Source organism: Pollachius pollachius, assembly GCF_949987615.1.
Source record: "Pollachius pollachius genome assembly, chromosome: 4".
In the NCBI taxonomy this organism is placed as follows: Eukaryota; Metazoa; Chordata; class Actinopteri; order Gadiformes; family Gadidae; genus Pollachius; species Pollachius pollachius.
The window spans coordinates 8,924,911-8,948,780 of record NC_136937.1 but is presented as its reverse complement, the minus strand read 5'-3'; the positions used below and the strand labels follow the sequence as shown (position 1 = coordinate 8,948,780).

At 39.4% G+C, this 23,870-nt stretch overlaps 4 protein-coding genes across 4 annotated transcripts; 2 read left to right on the top strand and 2 right to left on the bottom strand.

Annotated features, from left to right (window-relative positions):
* Positions 1–348: 348 nt before the first annotated feature.
* On the bottom strand, positions 349–6,592 carry rnf170 (ring finger protein 170). Its single transcript, XM_079734219.1, has 7 exons — positions 6,527–6,592; positions 5,478–5,644; positions 4,722–4,797; positions 3,042–3,153; positions 2,318–2,391; positions 1,839–1,970; positions 349–1,418 (listed from the first exon to the last, which is right to left on the bottom strand). Exons 2-7 carry the CDS (start codon positions 5,618–5,620, stop codon positions 1,149–1,151), a joined length of 807 nt encoding a protein of 268 aa, XP_079590345.1. The 5' UTR covers positions 5,621–5,644; positions 6,527–6,592; the 3' UTR covers positions 349–1,148.
* A 528-nt stretch (positions 6,593–7,120) lies between these two features.
* Positions 7,121–10,370, top strand: gpn3 (GPN-loop GTPase 3). The gene is made up of 8 exons (XM_079734203.1): positions 7,121–7,293; positions 7,458–7,566; positions 7,732–7,899; positions 8,210–8,334; positions 8,583–8,698; positions 9,053–9,149; positions 9,360–9,488; positions 9,955–10,370. The coding sequence occupies exons 1-8, from the start codon at positions 7,246–7,248 to the stop codon at positions 10,018–10,020; spliced, it is 858 nt and encodes a 285-aa protein (XP_079590329.1). The 5' UTR covers positions 7,121–7,245; the 3' UTR covers positions 10,021–10,370.
* arpc3 (actin related protein 2/3 complex, subunit 3) lies at positions 10,369–13,519 on the top strand. The gene is made up of 7 exons (XM_079734204.1): positions 10,369–10,462; positions 10,876–10,975; positions 11,278–11,354; positions 11,686–11,754; positions 12,453–12,579; positions 13,060–13,154; positions 13,273–13,519. The coding sequence occupies exons 1-7, from the start codon at positions 10,457–10,459 to the stop codon at positions 13,333–13,335; spliced, it is 537 nt and encodes a 178-aa protein (XP_079590330.1). The 5' UTR covers positions 10,369–10,456; the 3' UTR covers positions 13,336–13,519.
* A 1,560-nt stretch (positions 13,520–15,079) lies between these two features.
* On the bottom strand, positions 15,080–21,007 carry ube2g1b (ubiquitin-conjugating enzyme E2G 1b). Its single transcript, XM_079735989.1, has 6 exons — positions 20,782–21,007; positions 20,257–20,359; positions 20,071–20,168; positions 17,321–17,499; positions 16,786–16,893; positions 15,080–16,099 (listed from the first exon to the last, which is right to left on the bottom strand). Exons 1-5 carry the CDS (start codon positions 20,822–20,824, stop codon positions 16,807–16,809), a joined length of 510 nt encoding a protein of 169 aa, XP_079592115.1. The 5' UTR covers positions 20,825–21,007; the 3' UTR covers positions 15,080–16,099; positions 16,786–16,806.
* Between the last annotated feature and the right edge of the window lie 2,863 nt (positions 21,008–23,870).

Here is a 23,870-nt window from a genome sequence, read left to right as displayed (position 1 = left end):
GAATAATCGTATGTTGCACGCGCATACAATCAATAAATCCCACGGTAACTGTGACGTAAGCCATAACATCAAATGGCTGCTATCTAGGAAGGTTCCAATGAACAACCTCCCAAGTTTGGCGTCATAAACTCATCACTCATCATTCATAAATGTCACGTCTTACACAATCATATTTGATCGTATGATTTCTTAATTATTTTGTTTTCCAGTTTCTGACCGTTAGGTTACAAATTATTTAATAATACAATCAATTGCAAGTTTTTATTTTCCATAAAAAACGAAGAAACTAAAAAGCTGCAATTCAATTAATGCAATGCACTACCAGTTGCCAGCAAAAAACTTCCGGTAAGAAATCCCTTATTTGTTTAATAAAGAACATAATAAATGCACAATAATCATGCAACTAATGATTCCCCCTCCCCAATTCACTAACATCAGGATACCAAACAGAACCAGCCCATATGTGTTTCTTTACCCATTTTGGATAATCTGGGTGAAGGTAAAAACAAAACCTTTTTTACTGAAACTAACTTAACTGTATCATTGGAATTGTTTTTATTCTGCTCCTACATTCCCAAAAGCAACAGAGAGCAGCCTTATTTAATTTCAGTGTAATATCACTGTTTCATCAAAAAAATGTTTGAACAAGGCACCAAACACACTACACATATCCTGTTGATATTAGCACATTTAAACCAGAATGATGCCAGTATGCCAAATTCAAGTTAAGTACAATTAGAATAATTCACATTAGTTTATATTGCAATAAATGCATTTTCATACAAAATACAATGTGCCAGCTGCGATATGTTTCATTCGGTATTTGCCTTGTTGTCCAACATGCTGTCCTTTAAAATGGATCACACAAGTATCGAAATGACCAGTGTTGGAAAAATGGATTACAATGCAGTATTGTTGTGACAGACATCTAGGTTACAACACCAGGTATTGCGGAATCTGTGTACATGGATTGTACATACTGATGTGGAAAAAAAACTCAAACTCTCAATCCCTCAAAACAAAACAATAACCAGTCCCAAGAGATTCATTCTCCGCCGGAATTCTTCCAGTCTCATTTGAAGTTCTCCTTCCGCGTTGGGGGTAACGTCGAGATCATCGCCCACGGGACGTCTCCCCCATCCCCCCGCTCAGCCGTTGAGCCTTTGCGTCACCACCTCCCTGTACATGATGGAGATGTAGACGAAGAGGAGCAGGATGACTAGGAAGTCGTCCATGAAGCCCAGCAGGCCGAACAGGGCCTCGGGCAGGAAGTCCAGCGGAGACACCAGGTAGGTGAGGGCGCCCACCAGGCACAGCAGGATCCGGATGCGGAACATCCAGAAGAGGCCTCCCATGGAGAAGAGCTCCCTGAAGGCGTGGCGCAGCAGGGTGGGCACGTCTCGCAGGCGGTCCATCAGCTGAACGGGAGGGAGAGCCACAAGGTGCATAGGTTGGGTCTTTATGCTGCGTTTCTCCAGGTTACTTTGGAAAACAGGGAGGCGGGATAGTGTCGTGGCCTGGGGGATTGATCCCCAGCTTGAAAGTAGTGGGTTTGAACCCCAAGGTTCTCACTCTGCCTGCGTCTACGTGACACGTGATTGAACTTGATGTATTGAGTTCAAAGTGCAAATGTACAAATGTACAAATCTGTTAATACTTTGACTTAACAGTCCGTTTGAAGATGTTAGATGCATCTTCAGCAGATTTGTGCCCCTTTAATATCTATACAATACCAACTAAAATCCAAAATGCAGCTACAATAAAAGACACATGGCCCAGTGGCACTGATCACATTGGATTGTATATCTGTGTAGGACGCATAGCTGCGGGGTACTCACGGATCGGGGCTGCCCTGAGAACCTGCGGTTGTAGTCGTTGATGTCCCGGTGGATGAGCTGGGGCACGGCTTCCCCATCCTGGACCCGCTGGGGGGAGTCGTGTTCCTGGAACAGGGGGAAAAGCAGCGTCACCTGGACACAAGGAGATAGGGGGACAGGGGACACATGATCAGGATTGGTGCTAGAGTCATACTGATTTGGAGTCAGCCGTGAAGAGGGGGTCATCGCTATGTTTGCGCGGTAAGGGGTACATGCAGTGTACTTTGAGGCAAGGCAACTTTTATTTTTATTCTAGAAAGATTCCCATGAAATTTATTAAAAATATATTAAATTCCGCATTAACCTTTGTTAGTGAATAAACATTAATTTGTGATTTGCTGTAGTTCTATTGAGCTAAAAATAAAGAAGCTGGGGAAGAATCCAGGTAAGATAATAAAAATTGCTAATTTAAAATGATAGTCATATGAATCAACTCTTGCCATTTGTCTGCAGATGGGACAGTGTATAGCACCCAGCCAGGTTCCATACCTCCAGTAGGCTACGATGCAGGGACCTGCAAAACAACACAGCATAGTTCTACATTAACTAAATAACTCATATGTATTCTTAGATAATGATAAATAAATTAAACAAACACACACACATGCACAAACAAAGCATATACAACACATCATTTTTGACGATCTGAAAAAAAATCCCTTATTTGAAGTGGAGCCTGATCTTACAAATGATATGCAGAAGATGTTTTGACAAGACTCCTAATCAATGTCCATTGATTAGGAAGATATTAGAGGTGCAGATGTAAACGGCTACCCTCTAGTGGCCGCCTCAGGAAATGGTATTAAAATAAGGACAATCCTTAGCCTAATACCTGTAAATAGTTGTGTACCTTCCTGATAAAACTTGCTAAGTTTTTCCATTGCTCATTATTACACAAACATAATGATTTGCTTCCAAAAACATCACTAACAACCAATAGTACATATTTCCATGGTAAAAGTACTAAATTAATTAGACCATGTCCAGATATTTCCTATATTGCGGGGACAGAGTATTAACAGAACAAAAAGAGTCCTACTTTTCTCCTACCCCTAACCTCATCCATCAGCAGTGTCTCTGTTTGATGATGTTTTACCATCTGGGTATCTATCCAGAAGACTACATTTAAGGAGCCGGAGTACAGCCTATGAGTCTGGCTCTCACCACAGAAGAGGTGTCCGCAGTTGGTCTCTACAGGCAGCACGGCCTGCTGCAGACACACCGGGCAGGACATGTCTGTGTAATACTGCTGCCTGGCTTCCGCAGGGTTTTCATCCTGTCACAGCAGAGGAATACCACACATTAACAGAGTGGAATTGTTACAGGCTTTGTGCAACAAGGCGTGCTAAAATAACAGTTACCTCCTTTATTTGTGTTAACCTATGCTGTAGATATGCTTATCATGGGAGTGCCGTTAAACCTTCATTGGCGTATGGCTATCACAGTGAATATTCCTGCTAGTGGATGAATTGACTTGTTCGTTTGTTAGGTGAGTGCTGCATGCAGTGCTCAACTATTGTTCTCCATAAATTTTATTCTTTCTTTCTTTCTCATTCTCTAAAAATTTTGGGACCTATCTCCTTCCTCAATTTTTCCCCTAGAGACTCCATTCAAATTTTAAACGTCAGAATAGCAAATTTTATAATAATATTTTTTTGTTACACACACACACACACACCAGCAGTGCAGGGCAATACATTTGACCTTTCAGATTCTTCAGTTCAATTCATTTTACATTTATGCATTTTTAGCAATGCTTTTTGCTTTTCATTCAGCTATCCCTTTATTTGTTTCCAACCATTTACTTTGTCTTAAATGGTGTGCATGTTTACATTGTTTACTACATTTAGACTTTTGAACTTTTGTTCAAATCCCTTCACTTGATTTAAGCCATTTAACGTTTCCTTATGTCTTAATCTATGTGGCTTTGTTAAAACATATTTTCAACCTCACTATGCACAACAGCACTCACTGCATTTTCTGCAGGAAATGCATTTTCTAGTTATGTTTGTTCTGCATCAATGCTATCAGAATGCTGTGATGAAATGACAGAATGCATTGTTCCCATATAGAGTTCACTGCTGTGGGGCTGGATTGTAGTACAATTATATTAAACTGTGGTTGAAAAAGTGTGCACCAACTCCCATTATATGCAGAATGTTTTGGCCTCTCCAACCTGATCAAAACATCACTTGACTCGACCATATGACATTCACATATGGACATACATCAGAACACAATGACAAAGCCTGTTCAAGTGAGCTTCACTTATTGACAAACTCATCATACAACTCAACCATTGTAACCCATCATGTGGTTTGATTTTATACTCAAGTTTAGTTTTTTCGACTACTGATAGTGAACTCCCCTATATAACACAATTTCGGCCATGAAGACAAGACATCAGGCATTACCACATATTTCCTGCTACCTATCAGTTGTAATCCTCTATAGCAGCAGGAGATACAAATGGAGTCATCAAGAAGCCACTGTAGGGACACCTGGACAGGCTCAGCAGCCCGGAGACAAGCAAGCCATACTTGGTAGGAGCATTAGTGGAACGCTACTAGGGGTTGCACGAAACAAATATGCTAGAGGTCTTTGCAAGAACACAGTTACACACAATGGGCTCATAGTCGCAAGGATTACCAAAAATAAGACATTATAAAAAAATATCCCTAGATTATATCATTGTTATTGTTATGTCCCTACATGAATAAAAGGCGCTTTATGTAATGAGGTCATTCTTATTATGAATTAACATATCTATCTACCTAGTCTGTCCAATACTATAGAGTCTGATGTATTTTTCTTGTGACTATGATGACTTTGTGATTTCCTCACCTGCTCAGACTGAAGCTGTTCTCGAACAGCTCGGACGTGTTCCTGGTTCTCTGGATGAATGTCCTGATGTTCCTCTCTGCAAAGGTCAAAGGGCAGAACCGTCATTTAATAGGTTGATGGTTTCAAAAAATAAGATGGATTTATTTTAAAATCTAAAAAGGACATGCTGATGTGATCTCATTTGCTACTGCTAGCAACATGATAATTTTACTCAATGCAGATTTCAACATTCTAAAATCCAAACTCCTATAGAAACATGCATCTGGTAGAATAACACCATAAACCAGAAGCTAGACATGTTTAATGATCATATGCCATAACTTGAGTCAAAAAGTATTTTCAGAAGGCCTATGTTGCTTGAATAAAATAATAATCTCTGAAGAGTGTCTTGCATGATTTTTGTAAATAATCCATCTTAGATAATGTCTCTTACTTCAGTACCTTAGATGCCACATTTAGAGTAAATACATCTAGAAATACAGAAACAGATGCAAGGTGTTTGACGAATCAAGACACGGAGATATGCTATGCATTCCAACGCCTGCCTTAGTTATAATCGAGGGGCTATATTTTTCATAAACACTGTGTTGTGATTCTTCTAAATACCTTGGCTCAGGTTTTAGATTTCTGGATCTGGCAACTCAGAACAGATGCGTTGGAGCATTTAAAAAAATAATCTTGCAAGCCAGTTTACCAAAGCCACATTGAGATACCAGTAAAATAATGGATCGTGAACCCAGAATATTAATACCATACCTGCAGAGTAAAGTCAGTAAGCCTCCAAGGAAAGCGAAACTGAGCACCACCACAAATAGCACCTGGTTACTGACCCCCTCAATAAGGGTGTCTTCATCTTGGATCATGTATTCCAGATCCCCCCCACATTGGCCGTCCTCCATATCACGATCTCATATCCTACGTCTCTGAAGACATGGGAAGCATGTACATATGTAATACATGCAGAAAGCTCTTCTTTTGCTAAATAAATAGTAAAAACGTGTAAACCAAATGCTTGAAAAACTTTTAAACACAAATATATTATGCAGTGGACCAAACGTTTCTCTGACGATTGAAGAAGCTCATATAGCTTTCTGGGAAAAACATAAACAGTATTTCCCTTATAATGACAGTGCCGTTTTGGCCAAACAAATGTTTCTTTCTCTCCCTTTTCCGCAAAACTTCACTTTGAACCTTTACATTTGCTGACAACAAACAACCTAGTTCACATGTATCTGCAATCTAAACCCTTGCTGTCAAGTAGTCATGTTCTGGAAGCATGTCATGTCTTGAATAACTTTCCCAAAACGTTTGAATGAATGATTTCATTAATGATTAGCTCCTTAGTTGGCAAAAATAATAGCAACGATTATCTAAACGTTTCAATGGTGCTTTAACGGAATTTGACATTACTAACATGACATTATGAGACAAGCAGGCGGTCAAGGTAAGTTAACAGCTGATTACAGACTAGCCAGTACCATTGAGTCACTCAGCAAAGGAGCTTCTGGCGTTCAAGCCAAGCTTCTTCAGCACTAATTTCACAGGCTTAGAACAGTGTTTACAATACACGTAAGCTAAAAACAGTTCATATTTACGGGTGTGTATTATAAACGTTGCTAGTGATAGCCCTGTCATTAAACGAACCATTTGAATAGCGTCTAAAATATGCGACTGTCTCGACCTAAAGTTATGTAAATTAATGTTATTAAACGCTGAAACAACCGAACCCCCCTAGGCATGCAGACGGTAAGTGGGTGCAAATAGATTTTAGAATATTATTTGTAACGAACACAACCGTAACTTGCATTTTAAAAGATACATGTTGAGTTTCCGTATAGTCCGAAGCCAGGATCCCCAACCTGACGTCACCATTATCTGCTGTTTCGTAGTCGCGCAATGAATTATGGGCTGTCCGACCAGAATGTGCGCGTCTCTATGACCGACCGTGGCAGACCGCCAGTCTTTTGCCAAGTTTGTTTACGTGATGGCATGCCAAATAAAACAACATTATAGATCAGCCAGCGACATTAACATCAACAAAATAGATAATAATTAAAATGCATTAGTATTACTTGCATTACTAAATTATTAAATACATTAGTACGTTCCTATGTTGTATGCATTTTATGTAAGAATGTTTTACATGTAGTTCCAAGCGTTTTGAATCTCATGAAGATATTGGATGCCAATAACGCACTTATTACAGTAGGCCATATCAGTAGAACATCAACGTAAGTAAACAACCGTTGATATTTGTATGCTTTTGCTACAAATATCAACGGTTTTGATATTTGTATGCTTTTATGCTTTTTGTCTTCAAGTTGCAGTTCACCTCTTTGATCTACTGGGGGCAGTGTGCACTTCAGTGATTGATACATCCATCAGGGGACGAAGAAGAAAATGCAATAGCTATTCATAAACGTGGGTGCTTCTTTAATAGGTCCTTGCTTCTGTATAACAATATTTTTCTCCCCATCTTCGAGAGGTGAGCACCAACTGAAAAGGTTTGGACCGGAGAGGCAGAATGCCTCGTTACGCACAGTTAGTGATGGGGCCGGCTGGTAGTGGCAAGGTAAGAATGAAGTGCTATATAGCAATTTGCTAACTTATCAACAAAAGTTGAGTTGAATGGTGGGAAATGCATGCATACCCCGCCAGAATGGCTCTGTTCAAGATATACTATGTAACACATAGAGAATACAAGATTTGATGTGATACGGTATGCTTGCATTTCAGAGTACATATTGCGCTACTCTGGTACAACATGCAGAGGCCATCAATCGCTCTGTTCAAGTGGTCAATCTTGACCCCGCTGCCGAACATTTCAGCTATCCTGTCATGGCAGGTGAGATCGAGATGATCATTTAAACTGCTGCTCCATTATGGACCTAAATCATCAATCGATGACTCAACACAGATTGGCCACGTTTTAGCGTATTTATTCTAACTAATTGTACCCTTTTTCTGTACATCACAAAACTGTTTTTGTTTGTTTGTTTGTTGATTGTAGATATCCGTGAGCTTATACAGGTAGATGATGTGATGGAAGATCCGTCTCTCAGGTTTGGCCCAAACGGAGGTTTGGTCTTCTGCATGGAGTACTTGGCCAATAATCTGGACTGGCTGGAGGAGAATTTGGGCCATGTCGAGGACGACTACATACTCTTTGACTGCCCAGGTAGCGTCCTACATTTATAAGTAATATTAGAAATGATCACATTCAACCAGGTATTCATGTTACAATGTAGATTGGAGTCCCTTATTTATGTTTTGACCTTTTCTAATCGAGTCAGAAGCACTGTATTATTTTAAAATAATATTATGGTCTTATATTATTTGAATCATTGATTAGACATTGGTGTCTTTTAAGAATCTTTACAAAACACTTTGTGATCAGGTTTCATTGCTGGGATTGACATTTTTGAGTGGTTTTCGATGTCCCCCTGGGCACCAGAGGTGCCCTGTCAAACTCTGGTTGTGCTCTGCAGGTCAGATTGAGCTCTACACACATCTGCCCGTGATGAAACAGCTGGTGGAGCAACTGCAGCAGTGGGAGTTTCGTGTGTGTGGTGTCTTTCTGGTGGACTCGCAGTTCATGGTGGAGACCTTCAAGGTTATACTATATATTTTGTCAAATTAGTTATTAAATATATATTGACATTTTTTTGCTAGTAATAATAATGAGTACAACATTTGTACTACTTTGAAGTCATTCGAGTCAACTTAGTCACATGAAACTATAAGCTTCTTATCAATCAGTGTTTTAACATACACTAGAAACCTACAATGCCTAATCGGCACAATGTGAAGCAACATACTGAATTTCCGTGGTCAACGGTTCCTTGTTTTTATTGTGTGCAGTTCATCTCTGGAGTGATGGCTGCGCTGAGCGCCATGGTGTCTCTGGAGATCCCTCAGGTCAACATCATGACCAAGATGGACCTGCTGAGCCCCAAGGCCAAGAAGGAGATAGAGAAGTGGGTGTCTTCCTGAGCTCAGTCATGTTTTGCGAAATGGTCGCAATCAAATCTGTCAAAGACAGGCCTTCCTTTTTTTAATGTTGATCTTAATCATGGTAGAATATTGGGCATGAATGATGGGAGCGGGTTCACATACAATGCTGGTGCACAATGCACGTACATTGTGGGGATTATTTTGAAAATGTTCACCAAATATAATGATATCGTCAGCCATGCTTTCCATTTGTTTTCGTTGAAGTAAGACTTGGTTCTTTATGCTAAGAAAATTATATTGATTCATTATAGACACCTAAATATAGATCCATCATTCAGTCAATACAATGATTAAAATGTTTTTTCTTTAACTATCAGATATCTTGACCCAGATATGTTTTCAATGATGGAAGATAACTCGGCCAGCTTCAGAAGCAAGAAGTTTGATAAGCTCACTAAGGCTATCTGTGAGCTGGTAAGTTCAATTCAATCAAGCTATCATTTCCGGTGCTTTTGACATCTATTATACTGGAGATGTCTTCATGTGGTATTTTCCTTTGCTCTCCTTCTAATCTTTAACACTATGGTTTATGCTCTTATTTGATCGAAAACACTACAAAACAATCGGTGCATTGGAATGAAGAGAAATATTATTTTGCCGATGGCTGTCTTTCTTTGTCACCAGATTGATGACTATAGCATGGTGAGATTTCTTCCGTTCGACCGCTCCGATGAGGAAGGAATCAATATAGTTCTGCAGAATATTGACTTCTCTATTCAGTATGGAGAAGACCTGGAGTTCAAGGAGCCGAAGGTATTGTGCAAAGTGGCGTGATCTGATGTTGTCTTCCTATGTTGGAGCTTGGCCTATAGCTTTTATGGGAAAGTCCTCATCTGCAATCAAGTTAAAAGTGCTTTGGCAGGAGAGGCCCTAAATATTCAAATAACCGAGTTATCCTTTGTTTGTTTAGTATTTGGACATTTAAATATTATTCAAATACTTCTGTACCATCGAAACTGCCAATGTGAGAAATTGCAACGATTATCCAAAGCTTGAAATTATGTATTCGGGCCAGCCTTAAATTATGGTAATCTGAAGTATAGCTCTAAACAAAGTAGAACAACATAGGATCATTATGGTGCAGGGATCTGTGGTCTAGCACCTGTGATTCTGTCTATATTATATTAAAAAATCAATGGTTTGATGGACTAATTATATAATATAAACTGCTAATATATATACTGAAATCCGTCCTATTTCTTTCTGTACCTCTCCATAGGAGTTAGAAGAAGATTCTGGAAACCAGCAGGAGGATGAATTATTTCAAGACAGCGTAGGGAGTTGAGAGGATGCTGAAATAATTGTACCTGAAAAATGCATGTGCGGGTCAATCAAAAACACAATGCATTGATTCAAAACAACAAGATGCACGGTGACTCCCACAATGCTGCGAAGGTTACCATCTTTGTATATATCAGTTGTCTGCATTTTTATTTATCTTCAAGCATTTGCTTTTATTTTTCTTGTTTAAGACTTGTATGTGATTTTAAATAAATATGCACAGATTATTTTTGCTGGATGATGTTGTGACGTGTTCATGATTATTTTTTACGAACAATTTGCCATTCATCGTCACTTGCGCACCATCGCCCTCTTGTGGTCTTTCTTGTTCTCTACACGAGCCTACTTCCTGTAAAGCCGTAGGGTGGGATAGGCGGAAGCAGCGTCTTGCATCGCTGACGGTTTTCTTTCGCCGAGCAGAACGATTGATATTTGTCAAGATGCCGGTAAGTAACGATGAAAAGGTCAATGCTATGTTTTTCCATTTCATAGATCGAAGATGATCATTGTGCCGATAAAAAGAAAAGACCTGTGGTGATAAAGTGTTGATTTGATTTGGGATGACAAGCTTGCTAGCCCAGCTAGCTTGCTAGCAACCCAAAATGATGAAACTAGAACGAGCAAGTTTGACAGCACATCGCCGTGCAACCTTAAATCATTTGCGATTAAACAAGTCAAACTGGGAGAACAAATAGCTGTCATCAAATGGGTTAATTATTAGCGCATACGCGTATGTTTTTTTTTTTTGCTGTCGTTGATGCCACAACATTGTTACTGAAACGGGTTAATACCCGTTTACAATAATGTTTCGTCTGACAATTACATGCATTACAATTAAATGAAACTCGTTTCATTCCAGGCGTATCATTCAGGTTTGTTGGACGGTGACACCAAACTGGTGGGGAACATGGCTTTGCTTCCCTTAAAAACCCAGTTCAAAGGACCAGCTGCAAAAGAGAGTAGGTCTTGCTTTACTCTTTTTAGCTTTCAGTATTTTCTTCATCCACTGACTTGATTGGTACAGTATTATTGAGGATATTTTGAATGCGCTTGTTACGTCATATTTATTTCCTTGTTGCATTTCTGCTTCCTTATATGGTTAGTTGCAAACCAATGATGCAAAACTTACGTATGTGATATGGCATATTCATGTGTCCATTTGAATCAGCGGGGTCTTTTTTGTTAAAAGCAAATTCAAGGTAGTCCAATGACATTGAATTCTTGGTTTTGTAGCGGTATCAACCTGTATTGCTTTTTCCAGCCAAAGATACCGACATAATTGATGAGGCCATCTACTACTTCAAAGCCAACGTCTTCTTTAAGAACTACGAAATTAAGGTCAGTAAACGTTTATTGCTTACTCCATCCTTCTGGATAAGTTATAGGTATTTGTAGCTTCACACAAGTTGAGGTACATTTTTTTTTTTAACATCTAGCAGCAGACCTCTCTCTGCCGGTTCCTGTTTTGCTCGAGGCCTGTGCATGTTATGTTCTTCCACATGCCACAGCTTGTCTTTCTGCTGCCCTCAACTATTCAGTCCCCTCTTGGCTCCCATACGGCGCACCCCATCCTATTTAATTTAAAACCCTGAAAAGATCGCCACCTACTGCATATTTCACGTGCTCATATATTCATATGAATGTTTTTCGTTGTACTCTTGTCTTTCAGAATGAGGCAGACAGGACACTCATCTATGTCACACTGTACATTTCTGAATGCCTAAAGAAGCTACAGAAGGTAAATAATAAGAACAGCATTAACTTAATATAGGGTGTTTGTACACCTTAGCTGTTTGGTCCTTTATCATCAAACTGAAGTGATTCCCTTTCTTAGCAGGGTTCATTTAGGGTGGGGAGAACGCTTATTCAAACTCGGGGGGGGGGGGGACCAAGCAAACAAACTCTAGTCTGCTTAAAAACGGGGGTCTTCCGGGTGTACTCTGATTCGGTTGGCATTAGGTGTGAACGCGATCTGACCAAACTATAGAAAGTAAACCAAAAAATAGTGTATTGTGGGTTGAATTTACACTTGGCCGAAACTGGAAATAATAAACACACTCATCAAAATAATTTCGGACTATATAAAGCATATGCTTGTGGTCACTCACAGAAATACTGTCTTTATCTAATTATTTAGTGACCAAATGGTAGAAATTTGGTTATTTGTAATTAAAGTCGTTGTTGCTTTATACCAAACTGTAGTTATGAAAGCACCTAAGGGCAGATTGTAAAGGACTAACAATGATCTGGAAAATGAAAAACAAGCCTTCTGTGAACGTTAATACTGAAATGAACAAATCCTGTTGATTGATTTCAAATTCCTGCCACGATTTAAAAGTTTCTCCCCATAGTCGGTCAACACCACACTACATCTTGGTTTCAGAAAAATCCTCGGTGGGACTTTAAGGATCTAATCGTGTACTCTTGTGTCTACAGTGTAGTTCCAGGGGCCAGGGGGAGAAGGAGATGTACACCCTGGGCATTACCGCCTTCCCCATTCCTGGAGAGCCTGGCTTCCCTCTGAACGCCATGTACGCCAAGCCAGCTAACAAACAGGAGGACGGTAAGAAAGTTTTTATCAAAGGGCATATTAATTAGTCATTTATTTCCCAGAAGCTATTATTAATTTGTACTTCATTAAGTACTTGAACTAGGTAAGGAATTACTCCATTAGAAAGAAATGGTGCATTGTTCTATACATTTTAGTTAACTGTTGCTGTGGCAAAAGCATAAATATAATTATTTGATTTACAATTAGAGAATAGAGGGAGACATTACAAAGCATCCATCCGAAATCCTTTTTAATTCAAATGAGCAAGTGCTTATTTTGAGGGGAGTAATGATTTAGAATGATCATATCCCACAATATTTTTTACTAATTAATAAAAATATTTTACCCTACTTATTTCTAAAACATATCTTTTATCTAAATATGAAAAAGCTGTCTGAATACCCAACTATCCTATGTAAAAATATGGCTTGTTAAGTTATGACGCAATCTACTCTTCTCTGTCCGTGAACCCATTGTCGGTTTCCCTTCCAGAGACGATGAGATCCTACCTCCAGCAGCTTCGCCAGGAGACTGGCTTGAGGTTATGTGACCGTGTGTTTGATTCCGCGACAGACAAGCCAAGCAAGGTGAGAAATTGTGCTCTCAAATGACCAAATCTGTAATTTGGTATTTACGTTTTGAGAAAAGATATGTTCTATTTGTAAATGTCTGCACTGGCCTAACAATTGTGTTTTGTGTTTTCAGTGGTGGGTGTGCTTTGTCAAGAGGCAGTTCATGAACAAAAGTCTGTCTGCTCCTGGCCAGTAAATGACCTCAACCTGTGTCTTATTACTTGTGCAAGAATGGATTACTTTTTCTTTATTTTGAATACTTACGTTCGGACATGAGGATTTTGTACTTAATGCAGTCCAGAAATATACCTTCACTCATCTGGTTGTTAATCATATTGAGCTGGTGCTTAATGAAATAAAGCAATCATATAAATCTGAAAGTATTGGGTTGTGAATTTCATATTAGGTGTGTGCGCGCTTAATAAAGTGTGACATCACCCAGGTGGATATGTTGTGTCCATTGGTGGGGAAAAAAATAGTCAGCACATTACAACAAGGGGTTTAAGGGCCCAGACATGAGACATGAGAATACGAAGGTTAAACCAAGAATCTTCTCATATCCATATTTATTGCTTATTTTCACAATTGAAACACGCTCAAATAAATCAATGTTATTCCATTGCAAACAAACCTTCACTCAAACAGCTTGTGCATAAAATCAGTTGTGCATTTCAGCACCACCATGACATCAGTACCATTAAGTACAGTGTAATTAGTCATAGTGGATACCGAGTAAAGTACTCACAAAATGGGACAAGGTAGTTCAATGCTGGTTAAACATCAGAATATTGATATTCAGGATATTGAAATGCATTGAATGCACATGTTGGATGAAACTAACGTCTTAGATTGCAGCACAGTATATGTAACACTTGTCAATGTACTTTAAAGTATTCCTCCACTTTGAATGCTTGTTAATTAAGCATTTTGAGTCACCCCCTCACTGAATGCTACGGTATACCTGTATAGCCTATCCTTATATAGCAATCACGGACCAACACTTAACCACCTCCTCAGAGAGAAGGATATGTCCACAAAGTGCTTATAATTAGACTCCCATTCACCCAGGACAAAATAAATTAATCAAAGTGAATCAATTGACTATAGCTTTTCCATTCAAGCCATTGATGCAAGGTGTAATTTTTTCATATTTACATATAATGTAATGATATTAATGTAGGGCTTGGGACGTCGCCTTTGACACAAGCATTACGCACACGTTCGTTAGGGTTATCAAATGAACACACACACCTTGGGATAGTTTTCAAATATTTATATTACACAAAAATATGCTTGAGCTCATTTGCTTTTTGCTCGTGGATTGTTAGTCACAATCAAGTATTTCAGACTTAAATTAGGATAAGTCTTCTGATACAAACGTAACTAAATTCAAGTTCTCATCTTTCATGCGGGGTCTGAAATGAAAACACAAGACGTGGGCAAATTGCTTCATGGATATGGGGGGATTCTTTCGTATGCATCAAATAATATACATATATCGATATGTATAGATATATTATATGAATGTTACAGGTGACATTTGTGTGTGATGGTCATGAGTTTGTTGCCTTCTCAGAACTGCCACAGAGGCTTATAGATGAGAATGTATTTTAGACCCCACTTGCAGGGAGTCAAAGTAAGGCAGCATGTGGACATGTATGTCCCTCATGAGAAGGAACCCTCAGCAAGGTGGAAGGGGAACAGGAGCATTGTGGGGAAAAACACAGATTCTAAACTTCTGAAATGTTACACACATCAGGATTACATCAACAATGGCTCAGCACGGCAGACTGAAAACAAAATACCCAAACAACAATCATGCATTTAATGTATCTAAATAAATAGTTTAGAAAGTCTCATAGCAAAATGTCTAGCAAATCTGTGCATAATCAAATTCGAGTTCCCCTTTCCCCCCCCCCCCCCCCCCCCGCAGACTTGCATAACATGAAATGATAAACACAATAATGTTATATTCGGTTTCAGAATGTATTATTGTTAATTTTAAAAGTTTGAGCAAATAATTTGTTTTAGTAATTATATTACTTAATTTTGTCGCCCAATGCAGTTGATACAACGTAACAGTATTTGCACAGGTCATAGAAGGAGGAAGCAATTAAAGGATTGTTTTTTCTTCAATGCTAATGACAATGTTACAATGAATGAGCCTCATTGATTTAATACATAATGAACAACTGTCCAAATCCAGTCATATCACCACTAAAGCGTCAGAATACCCAGTTGACCTCTTTCTGAAAAGACATAGTCATGTGACTATTATCTTAACAATCTAACGGAATGTCAAGTTGTACCTTATTTAATCAGTTCTGCCTGGGGTCTGGTTCACTGCAAACCATATTTTGAATAACTCCTGTCACCGCAAGGACTGTAGGGGCCTTCGTTTTAGCAGAGGCTCAACGGTCGAATCCAATTCTGATTGATAACAAAGCTTGAGTGAAATGCAAATTGAAAATATATTGAATACTAACAAACACAAATTCTCTCTCTCTCACACACACACACACACACTTATTTCAATTAACACTGCACAAAAGGAGCTTTTGCTTTTTTTTTTACTTTAAAGTGTGTAATGTGGAAGTTATTGCCAAGACAGTTCCATATTGTAAGCCTAGGAAATGTGGGGAATAAAATAGTGTCAAGAAAGCGCAACAGAAACCGATTTAACAATAGAGGTTAATATTAAATCCGTCATTCACACACCAATTTCTTATACAACGGATATCATACTGGCAAATGGAAAAAAGAAAGACCTAAAATTTCTAAATAAATGTGTTTACCACCACGATGGTACTTGAGATTTCACAGCTTTCAAAAGTAGACATCCTTGCGTGTTATTTTAGTGTGCAGGCAATCGTTCATTCATCCCTTCAGAAGAACTGCGAGGGGCAGTTACGTTGACGTTTAAGTGCAACCCCTAGTGCAATTCATCAGTCAGATCCATCCTGAAAATACAAAACAGACATTTTACGATCCTTATTAATGATGGAAGTACAGTATTTCCTTTTCACCTTTTGTGTCACACTTCAAGATACGTCATTATGATTATTCACTTTTACGTACATTTATAGTGTCCTTAATTATAGAATGCTGCAGCGGTGTGAACTGGTGAGTTGAACTTAAGGGATGAACTTCGTCTAATCGCGGAGTGTGGTTTCGTCATGCATTGAAGTATCTACTTGGTTATTTATAAGTGGCGGATGATGGATCAAAAGAGTGAAAGGGACTTGTTTGCTGCATACCAAAACTCAGCTACGATACTTATTTTAAGAGGGAATTGTGCATCAATTTCTCAAGTGGAAATATCACAGCGTTTACTGCATTTACAGGTAAAATACAGTCCTTGAATTTTGTGTTGCGTCTTTCAATGAATGGTCTCAACAACTCCTCCAGACGATGCCATTGTGCCACATCAAGGCCAGCAAAATCACTGCAAGCTGGTACAATGCCAGCTTCTGAAACAACCTCGGTTCTGAACTAGCCATTGTACATCTAGGTGGACACGCCCGCTTGTGATGTCAAACATGCATTGGATTTTAATTGGTTCATCAACCTCAAAGCTGGGGGTAAGATGAGGCCCTTAAAATGTAATTCAGTATGAACCATTGAGTATGGATTGAGTTGTAGCTACCTTCTTCTCGGGTCAGATTTTCTAGTCAAAAGCCATCTCCTGGCTTTTCCTCACACAGCGCGCTACCTTCTTCTTGAACTCTCCGTTCGGGTCTTCCCGCCACTCTTTCTGCAAATGTAATCAGAGATCACAACATGAAGTAACGGCTGGTCATATAGCAGCATCAGACTCATAACATATACTGTAACGGTTGCTAATAGCAGCAATAGCATTGTAACCCTTGTGTAGGCAACACTTTGAAATCCTGGACGAGTGGCAACTATTTTATACAGTTTCATGGAACATTAAACCATTTAAAAACGTTCATATCTTCCCACTGGTGTGAATGGCCTTTTAGGGCGATGTCGTATAATGGGACAAAAATATGAATTTATCATATTTAAATATGAATATTATGGATGAATGATGGTTCAGCTAGTTTGAGCAACTATTTCATGTCACTGTCTGGCTGACTGGTAGACGTCCAAAGCCTTCCGCTAAAGAAAGCTTCCTACTTCCACTAGCATCCATGAGCATGACCGGTGATGGTGCTTACAGCTGCATCCACATTGGCAGGAGAGTCTCCATTGGGGTCGGCCAACATGGAGATGACGCTGATCATGATGGTCTCCACAGTATGAATGGGCAGCCAGCGCTCCTCTGGCTTCTCGTAGCCATATTTGTCCTCTCCGGGCTCATGTAGGATAGAGATGCACACGTCGCCATTCTTGGCCACTGTTGGAAAAATATAAAGTGAGGGGGAGGATTTGGAATCAATTAGTGATTGAGTTCCCCCTAGAAAAGTTGTTAGGAATAGAAATATTGATATCTGTATACAATTTTAATTAGTGATGTGAGACGTTGGGATACGTGGGTCAGGATCGCTCCTTCTAGTTCAACATTAGCTAGCAAATGGTTAAATGTTTAACTGGGCTATAGGTATCGGTTTCTTGTCAGTGGAAGATGATTGGGCGTCATTTTCTTATGTAACATGTTCAGTAAAAGATCGGTAAACAGCCTGCTACAAAACCTAATACAAGATTTTGTTTTGCATTTTAGGCACCTCTGTTTATACATTAGTGCACTGTTGAGCATTTTTTCCCTACTCTAACGCATAAAGAAAATGTGACAAATCAATTTATTTAAGGGATATTCCTACATTAGAACACCTAGGGTTAGTCCTCCATTCAACGGCGGTTCTACACAGGGGCCTTCGAGGGCCAGTGCCCCTGTAGACATGTCCCTGCCCCCCCCCCGTGGCCCCCTCGTGCTGACCAAATAAAACAATTATGATTTTACGGAAACAATGCGACGCATCGTTCTACACGGGTAAATTAGAGCGGCGCACCCAAACAACGTGCTGCTGCTGCTCGGTGAATGAGAGCTCAGCGACTACTCTTGGAGAAAGGAGCGACAATTTCTTCTGTGGCAAGAGTCGAACCTAAGCAAAACTATTTCATTTCGTAAATGACTTGTTCTTGCACATAACCGTGTTACTGTAGTTCCTCAAACTAATGATGAAATTAAGTTTGTAAATGTGTGGTCTCGATTTAGAAACTTAATCATATTTAAGCAAACTCATTGAAGCAGAAACGAGTATCCTTGCTAGGGCTAGGCTACACAATGTTGTGATGTTAACCACGTATTTTCATCCGTTTTGGCTGCTGCATTGGGATAACAAATACATTTGAGTAAAGAGTAGTAGGCTATCTGCTGGTGTTAAGTAGGGAGGGATGGTTATGCAATGAAATCTAATGCATGCCCTTACATATTTTTTATTCTGTTAGCAGCTATCATTAAATGAGGAAAGAACAGTAGAACAGGGAAGTTTCCTTTGAGCTCTTTAGACTGTGAAAGATTGCTGTAACCCTTCCTGTAAGCTCAGCCTCTTGGGAACAGTTTCTCCACAGTTTTTCTTCACATTGACACACTGTATGTTGTACCCTGTACTGTATTTTTTTTTCTTTTTTTATGACCCTACCTCTGTTGCACGCTTGTACAAAACAAATGTTTACATGGTTTTGATGATTTAGGGCATAAGCTCCATCAATTTAAGATAGTTTGACAGAAAAATACAGACTGGTGAAGTTATAAACTCTTGTACAAACTAAATGTTTTGATGATTTTAAAGTAAAATAAAGTTTATAATCTTTAAATATATATTTTTGCCCCTTTGGTTAAACACTGGCCCCTCCTTCGCCCCCCTAGTAAAATGTGTCTAGAACCGCCAGTGCCTCCATTGGAACTCCTAGGGTTAGCCCTACAGGGGAACACCTAGGCCTAACACTACATGGGAACTCCTAGGGTTAGCCCTACATTGGAACACCTAGGCCTAACACTACATGGGAACTCCTAGGGTTAGCCCTACATTGGAACACCTAGGCCTAACACTACATGGGAACTCCTAGGGTTAGCCCTACAGGGGAACACCTAGGCCTAACACTACATGGGAACTCCTAGGGTTAGCCCTACAGGGGAACACCTAGGCCTAACACTACATGGGAACTCCTAGGGTTAGCCCTACATTGGAAAACCTAGGCCTAACACTACATGGGAACTCCTAGGGTTAGCCCTACAGAGGAACACCTAGGCCTAACACTACATGGGAACTCCTAGGGTTAGCCCTACAGGGGAACACCTACGGTAACTCCTACAGGGGAACAGCTAAAGCTATTTGAACAAGGAGCCTAATGAACATGTTCTGGTATTTTTCCAGGGTCACAAAAGATATCATATGGGAATACCCAAGACTATTCTCTCCATGGGAATACCCAAGACTATTCTCTCCATGGGAATACCCAAGACTATTCTCTCCATGGGAATAGCTAGGGCTATTCTCTACATGGGAATAGCTAGGGCTAGGGCTATTCTCTTTATGGGAATAGCTAGGGCTAGGGCTATTCTCTTTATGGGAATAGCTAGAGCTATTCTCTTTATGGGAATAGCTAGGGATATTCTCTACATGGGAATAGCTACGGCTATTCTCTACATGGGAAGACCTGGGGATACTATACATCGGAATACCTAAGACTTTTCTACATGGGAATACTGTAGCCATCTCTCTGACACCCAGCAGCTGACCCGTCATGGCTAGGTCAGGCCCCATTACCCCGAAGAAATAACTCTTGTGTGTAACGTATGGGATCATATATAGATATAGTTTTCTATGACGCTTGTTGGCTTTGGTGTATCTAATAAACACTAATATGTACCAATGTACTTATACATAAATGTTTATGATAAATGATAATAATGCTTTTTACCGGTATATCAACAAACAACTTTATGTTGATAATTTATCCTTACCATTAGGATGCCATACTTCTGTTATGAACTTCATCTTTGGCGGTCTCAAAGGATAATCTTTGGGAAATATCAAGTGAGCCTTGAAGAAACCGCCCTCGCTGCAAGTAAGAAAGGGTTGGTTGTGGGTTAGATGATATGGAAGAAAGTGAATGCATTTGATCGACTTGGTCATAGTATTCAACTCACAACAGGGTATCTTGTGGCCCGATAACAACGACCTCCCACTGGTATATGTCATCGTCATCGATGAGACCTGCAGAAAAGCCTTCCACTGGATTCTTGTTTAGCTCTGGAAAAATAGCACAGTACAAATCCATATGAGAATATTCATGTTATTCTTATTGTCACCTATATGACATAACCTATATGGCATGACGTTATGAGAATTGAAGAAACCTGGATGCTGTGTTACAGGGCCGAAAAGGATCACGACTATTTTGAGCCCATGGTGAAATCGCCCGAAAAATACACCGGGTCACATACACGCACACACATGCCATGTGTGACATAATGGACGTTTTGACATGCGATTATCAGACGCCGCCTCATGGCTAGCATTACGTGACACAAATGTTGCTACTTGGATTAAGCTACAATTCGCTAACCCAAGACCAGACAACACACAAAATGAAAATCTGTAAGTCACTGTGGCAGGCTGCTCATCTGATCCGCCGGCGAACCTTTAAACTAAAGCCGAGCAGGCTAACTTACCTCCGAGTTGTTTACGCAGTAACAGATTTGATTGTTCTGTCATTTTCTATTAACGAGTTGAGTTCTATGAGAAAACGAACTGTCAGTACAGTTGAATGTAGATACTCGGCTAAGGTAATTCAACGACGTCCACGTTTCTTCTCAGGCCTTGTTATTGGCTCACGGTGAATCTCAGCAACAACTCAAGTTACAAGAAATGAGGGAACCACCGACAAGCCAAACAAAACTTCTCGCATGCGCCCCTTTGCCGAGCTTCCGGGATATTGCGTAGGTTGACACTCGGGGGCGGAGCAAAGTGCTGACGTCATATATATATAGCCTTCAGCAACCCTTCGGTACGAGGTAAAAAAACCAACAACTTTAAAATATAAAAAAACACACACATCAATACCTGACTTTGTTGAGGATATTATGTGTTGACGTGATGGAATGAGAAATCAAAACGTTGAATGTTCTATTAAAGAGAATCGGCAATAACTATACAGATCCCTATTATTACTTTTTTTAATCGTATTTTCAAATGCAATTACTTGCGTATAAGGGCAATAGGGAGTAAAAACCTTGATGTATGACAAACATAATCATACCGTACGTTGCTTGTGTGCCCTGTGTGTGGGGTTGCTGTGCCCGGGTGAGAGACTAGTGTTAGGGGAGGTGATTTATCTATCATACTTATGGGTGGACACTCCCACTTGTGATTTCACAAACATATCTCAATTGAAAAGGCATATAGATACAATTGTCAATGTATAATAACCTCTTTGTTGCATATTAACTTAACACACATTTAATAGCCGTAACTATTTGCACCTTCATATATATGATAATGTTCTCTTGGTTATATTTTACAGTATGGATTGTGGTGTAGGAAGGATTGATAAAAGCCACATCAAAATGTCAGAACGATAGAAAAAAACGACATGAAATACTGACCTGAGTTGAGAGGAGACGTACAGCACAAAAAAACAGAATGCAGGAAGACCTTATCTTGAACAAAACAAACCCCATACAGTGTCATACAAAATTCCCCTGTACGTACATTATCATTTCTTTCACGGCCTTCCCATCCCATGAAGACAGGCAGTGTCAAACGCTTTTGAATTTTGGTGTAATTATGACTTCATAATTACACCACCAAGTTCACAACATTGAGGCCTGTGTAGGCTGCCTGTCACTTAGGACTCTATTGTTTTCAAATATTTCAAAATAAATAGAGGCCCATCCTCAAACAAAACATTATTTTTATAGATTTATAAAATGAACAATGCTTTAAAAAGAAAAATGCTTTAATTTGATATCTCTCCTCAATGAAGTGATGTACCTCTAGATGGCAGTGTGAGCTTCACATTGAATAGTCTGAACAGTCTGACACAGTTACGATGGAAACCCAATGTGTTCAATATCTGACAAAAGTGAATTAACAATTCTTGTAACCCCCTCTTTGTCCATCCAGGGGCGCAATTACACATGCCAGAATATATGATGATGAGAGAGAGAAAGGTATTAGTCATTCACTTTCTACTCTGTTCTACAGGATTTAACTCCTGTCAATCTCAAACCTGCTTTCGACCTTCCTACCTCTGGACACAATATTTCCTTTGGCTTAAGCTTCTTACTTTGTTCAATCCGGTTTAAATTTACTACCCATCCATATTGGTTGTTTGGCTAAGCCATTGGTAAATACATTACTGAGCTGTCATTGATAGCCAATTGTCATTTAGTGTTGGTAATGTAAAGCAGAATAATGTTAAATGTCAAAAGGACTAAAGCTATGTAAGAAAGATGCAAGCATAATCATCCAGGTCACGAGACAAAAAATATGTAATACTTCCGTTTACCTCCTTTAAAATTACCTTAAGAGACTGGATAATGGCTGCTGGCATGAAACGTTGACCTTGAAATAGAATAGTAATGTTCTATCCAGCAAATGTCAGCTGAACACTTACCCTTTTATGCCATAAACATTCAATGTTGTGTTATTAGAACCACTCCTAGAGCTGTCATCTTTCTGCGTTGCATCTGCCATTATGACAGCTCTGCGCATCATGTTTTTCCTAAAACATGCAATTTTGACTAGTACAGCAAATAAAGCACTGTAATATGTATTGTCGGATAAAACTGACATTTAAAACCATCCACCACCACAATCATTTGCAGTTGTCTTGCAGTGATATTCCCTTACTTAGTGTCATATTAAGTTAAGAGGAGTACCCTTGAAACAATTCAACATCCTACATGGATGATTACCTCCTCCTTTGATTTAAAATACCACTGCCTCACAAAAACACTCACACACACACGCACACATATACACATAAACACACACGCACACACATACAAATACACACACACACACACACGCGCACACACACACACACACACACATACACATGCACACACACACACACACACACACACACACACACACACGTTGAGCATGTGCTATGAAAAGTTAAGAGCCTCCATGATTAATTAATACCTGATTTAATATTATTTGGTTCTTATTTCATCATCTCGTAGCACATATACATCCCGGTACAGCCTCCAATATGACCCCAGTTTCTTATATTAATGTAACTAATAGTAATTAATATAATTAACAACAGCCACAGTTAAGTTGGGGGGGATGTTGTATTTCTGCCATGGGAGAAAATATTAACTGATATATAAATATACCTTTATGAATAAAGAAATATAAAACAGTAGATGCAAAACATCCACCAAACTCTTTTGGTTCCATCCAGCTTTCAGACCCATGACCCTGGGGATTGATATCTTTTGACTATTCATTTTTTATGAATATCTGTATGCTAATATCCTTTTTTAATTTAGCATTTTCATATTCTGCTTTTCATATATTATTGTGTATGTCAGTCTTTTTTCTCACTGTACGTCACTAACGTCTGGGCTGTATCTAGAGTGAGAAGGACCTGGTTAGACCTGGTTGGTAACCTGGTTAGCTCATGAAATGAATTCATTATAGAACATGTGTATAAACACAAGGGACACCACATCTCTCCATGGGTCCTGTTCTGACCCATGGATATGTTACCCTGTCACCGCTGACAGAAGACATCACATACTCGAGA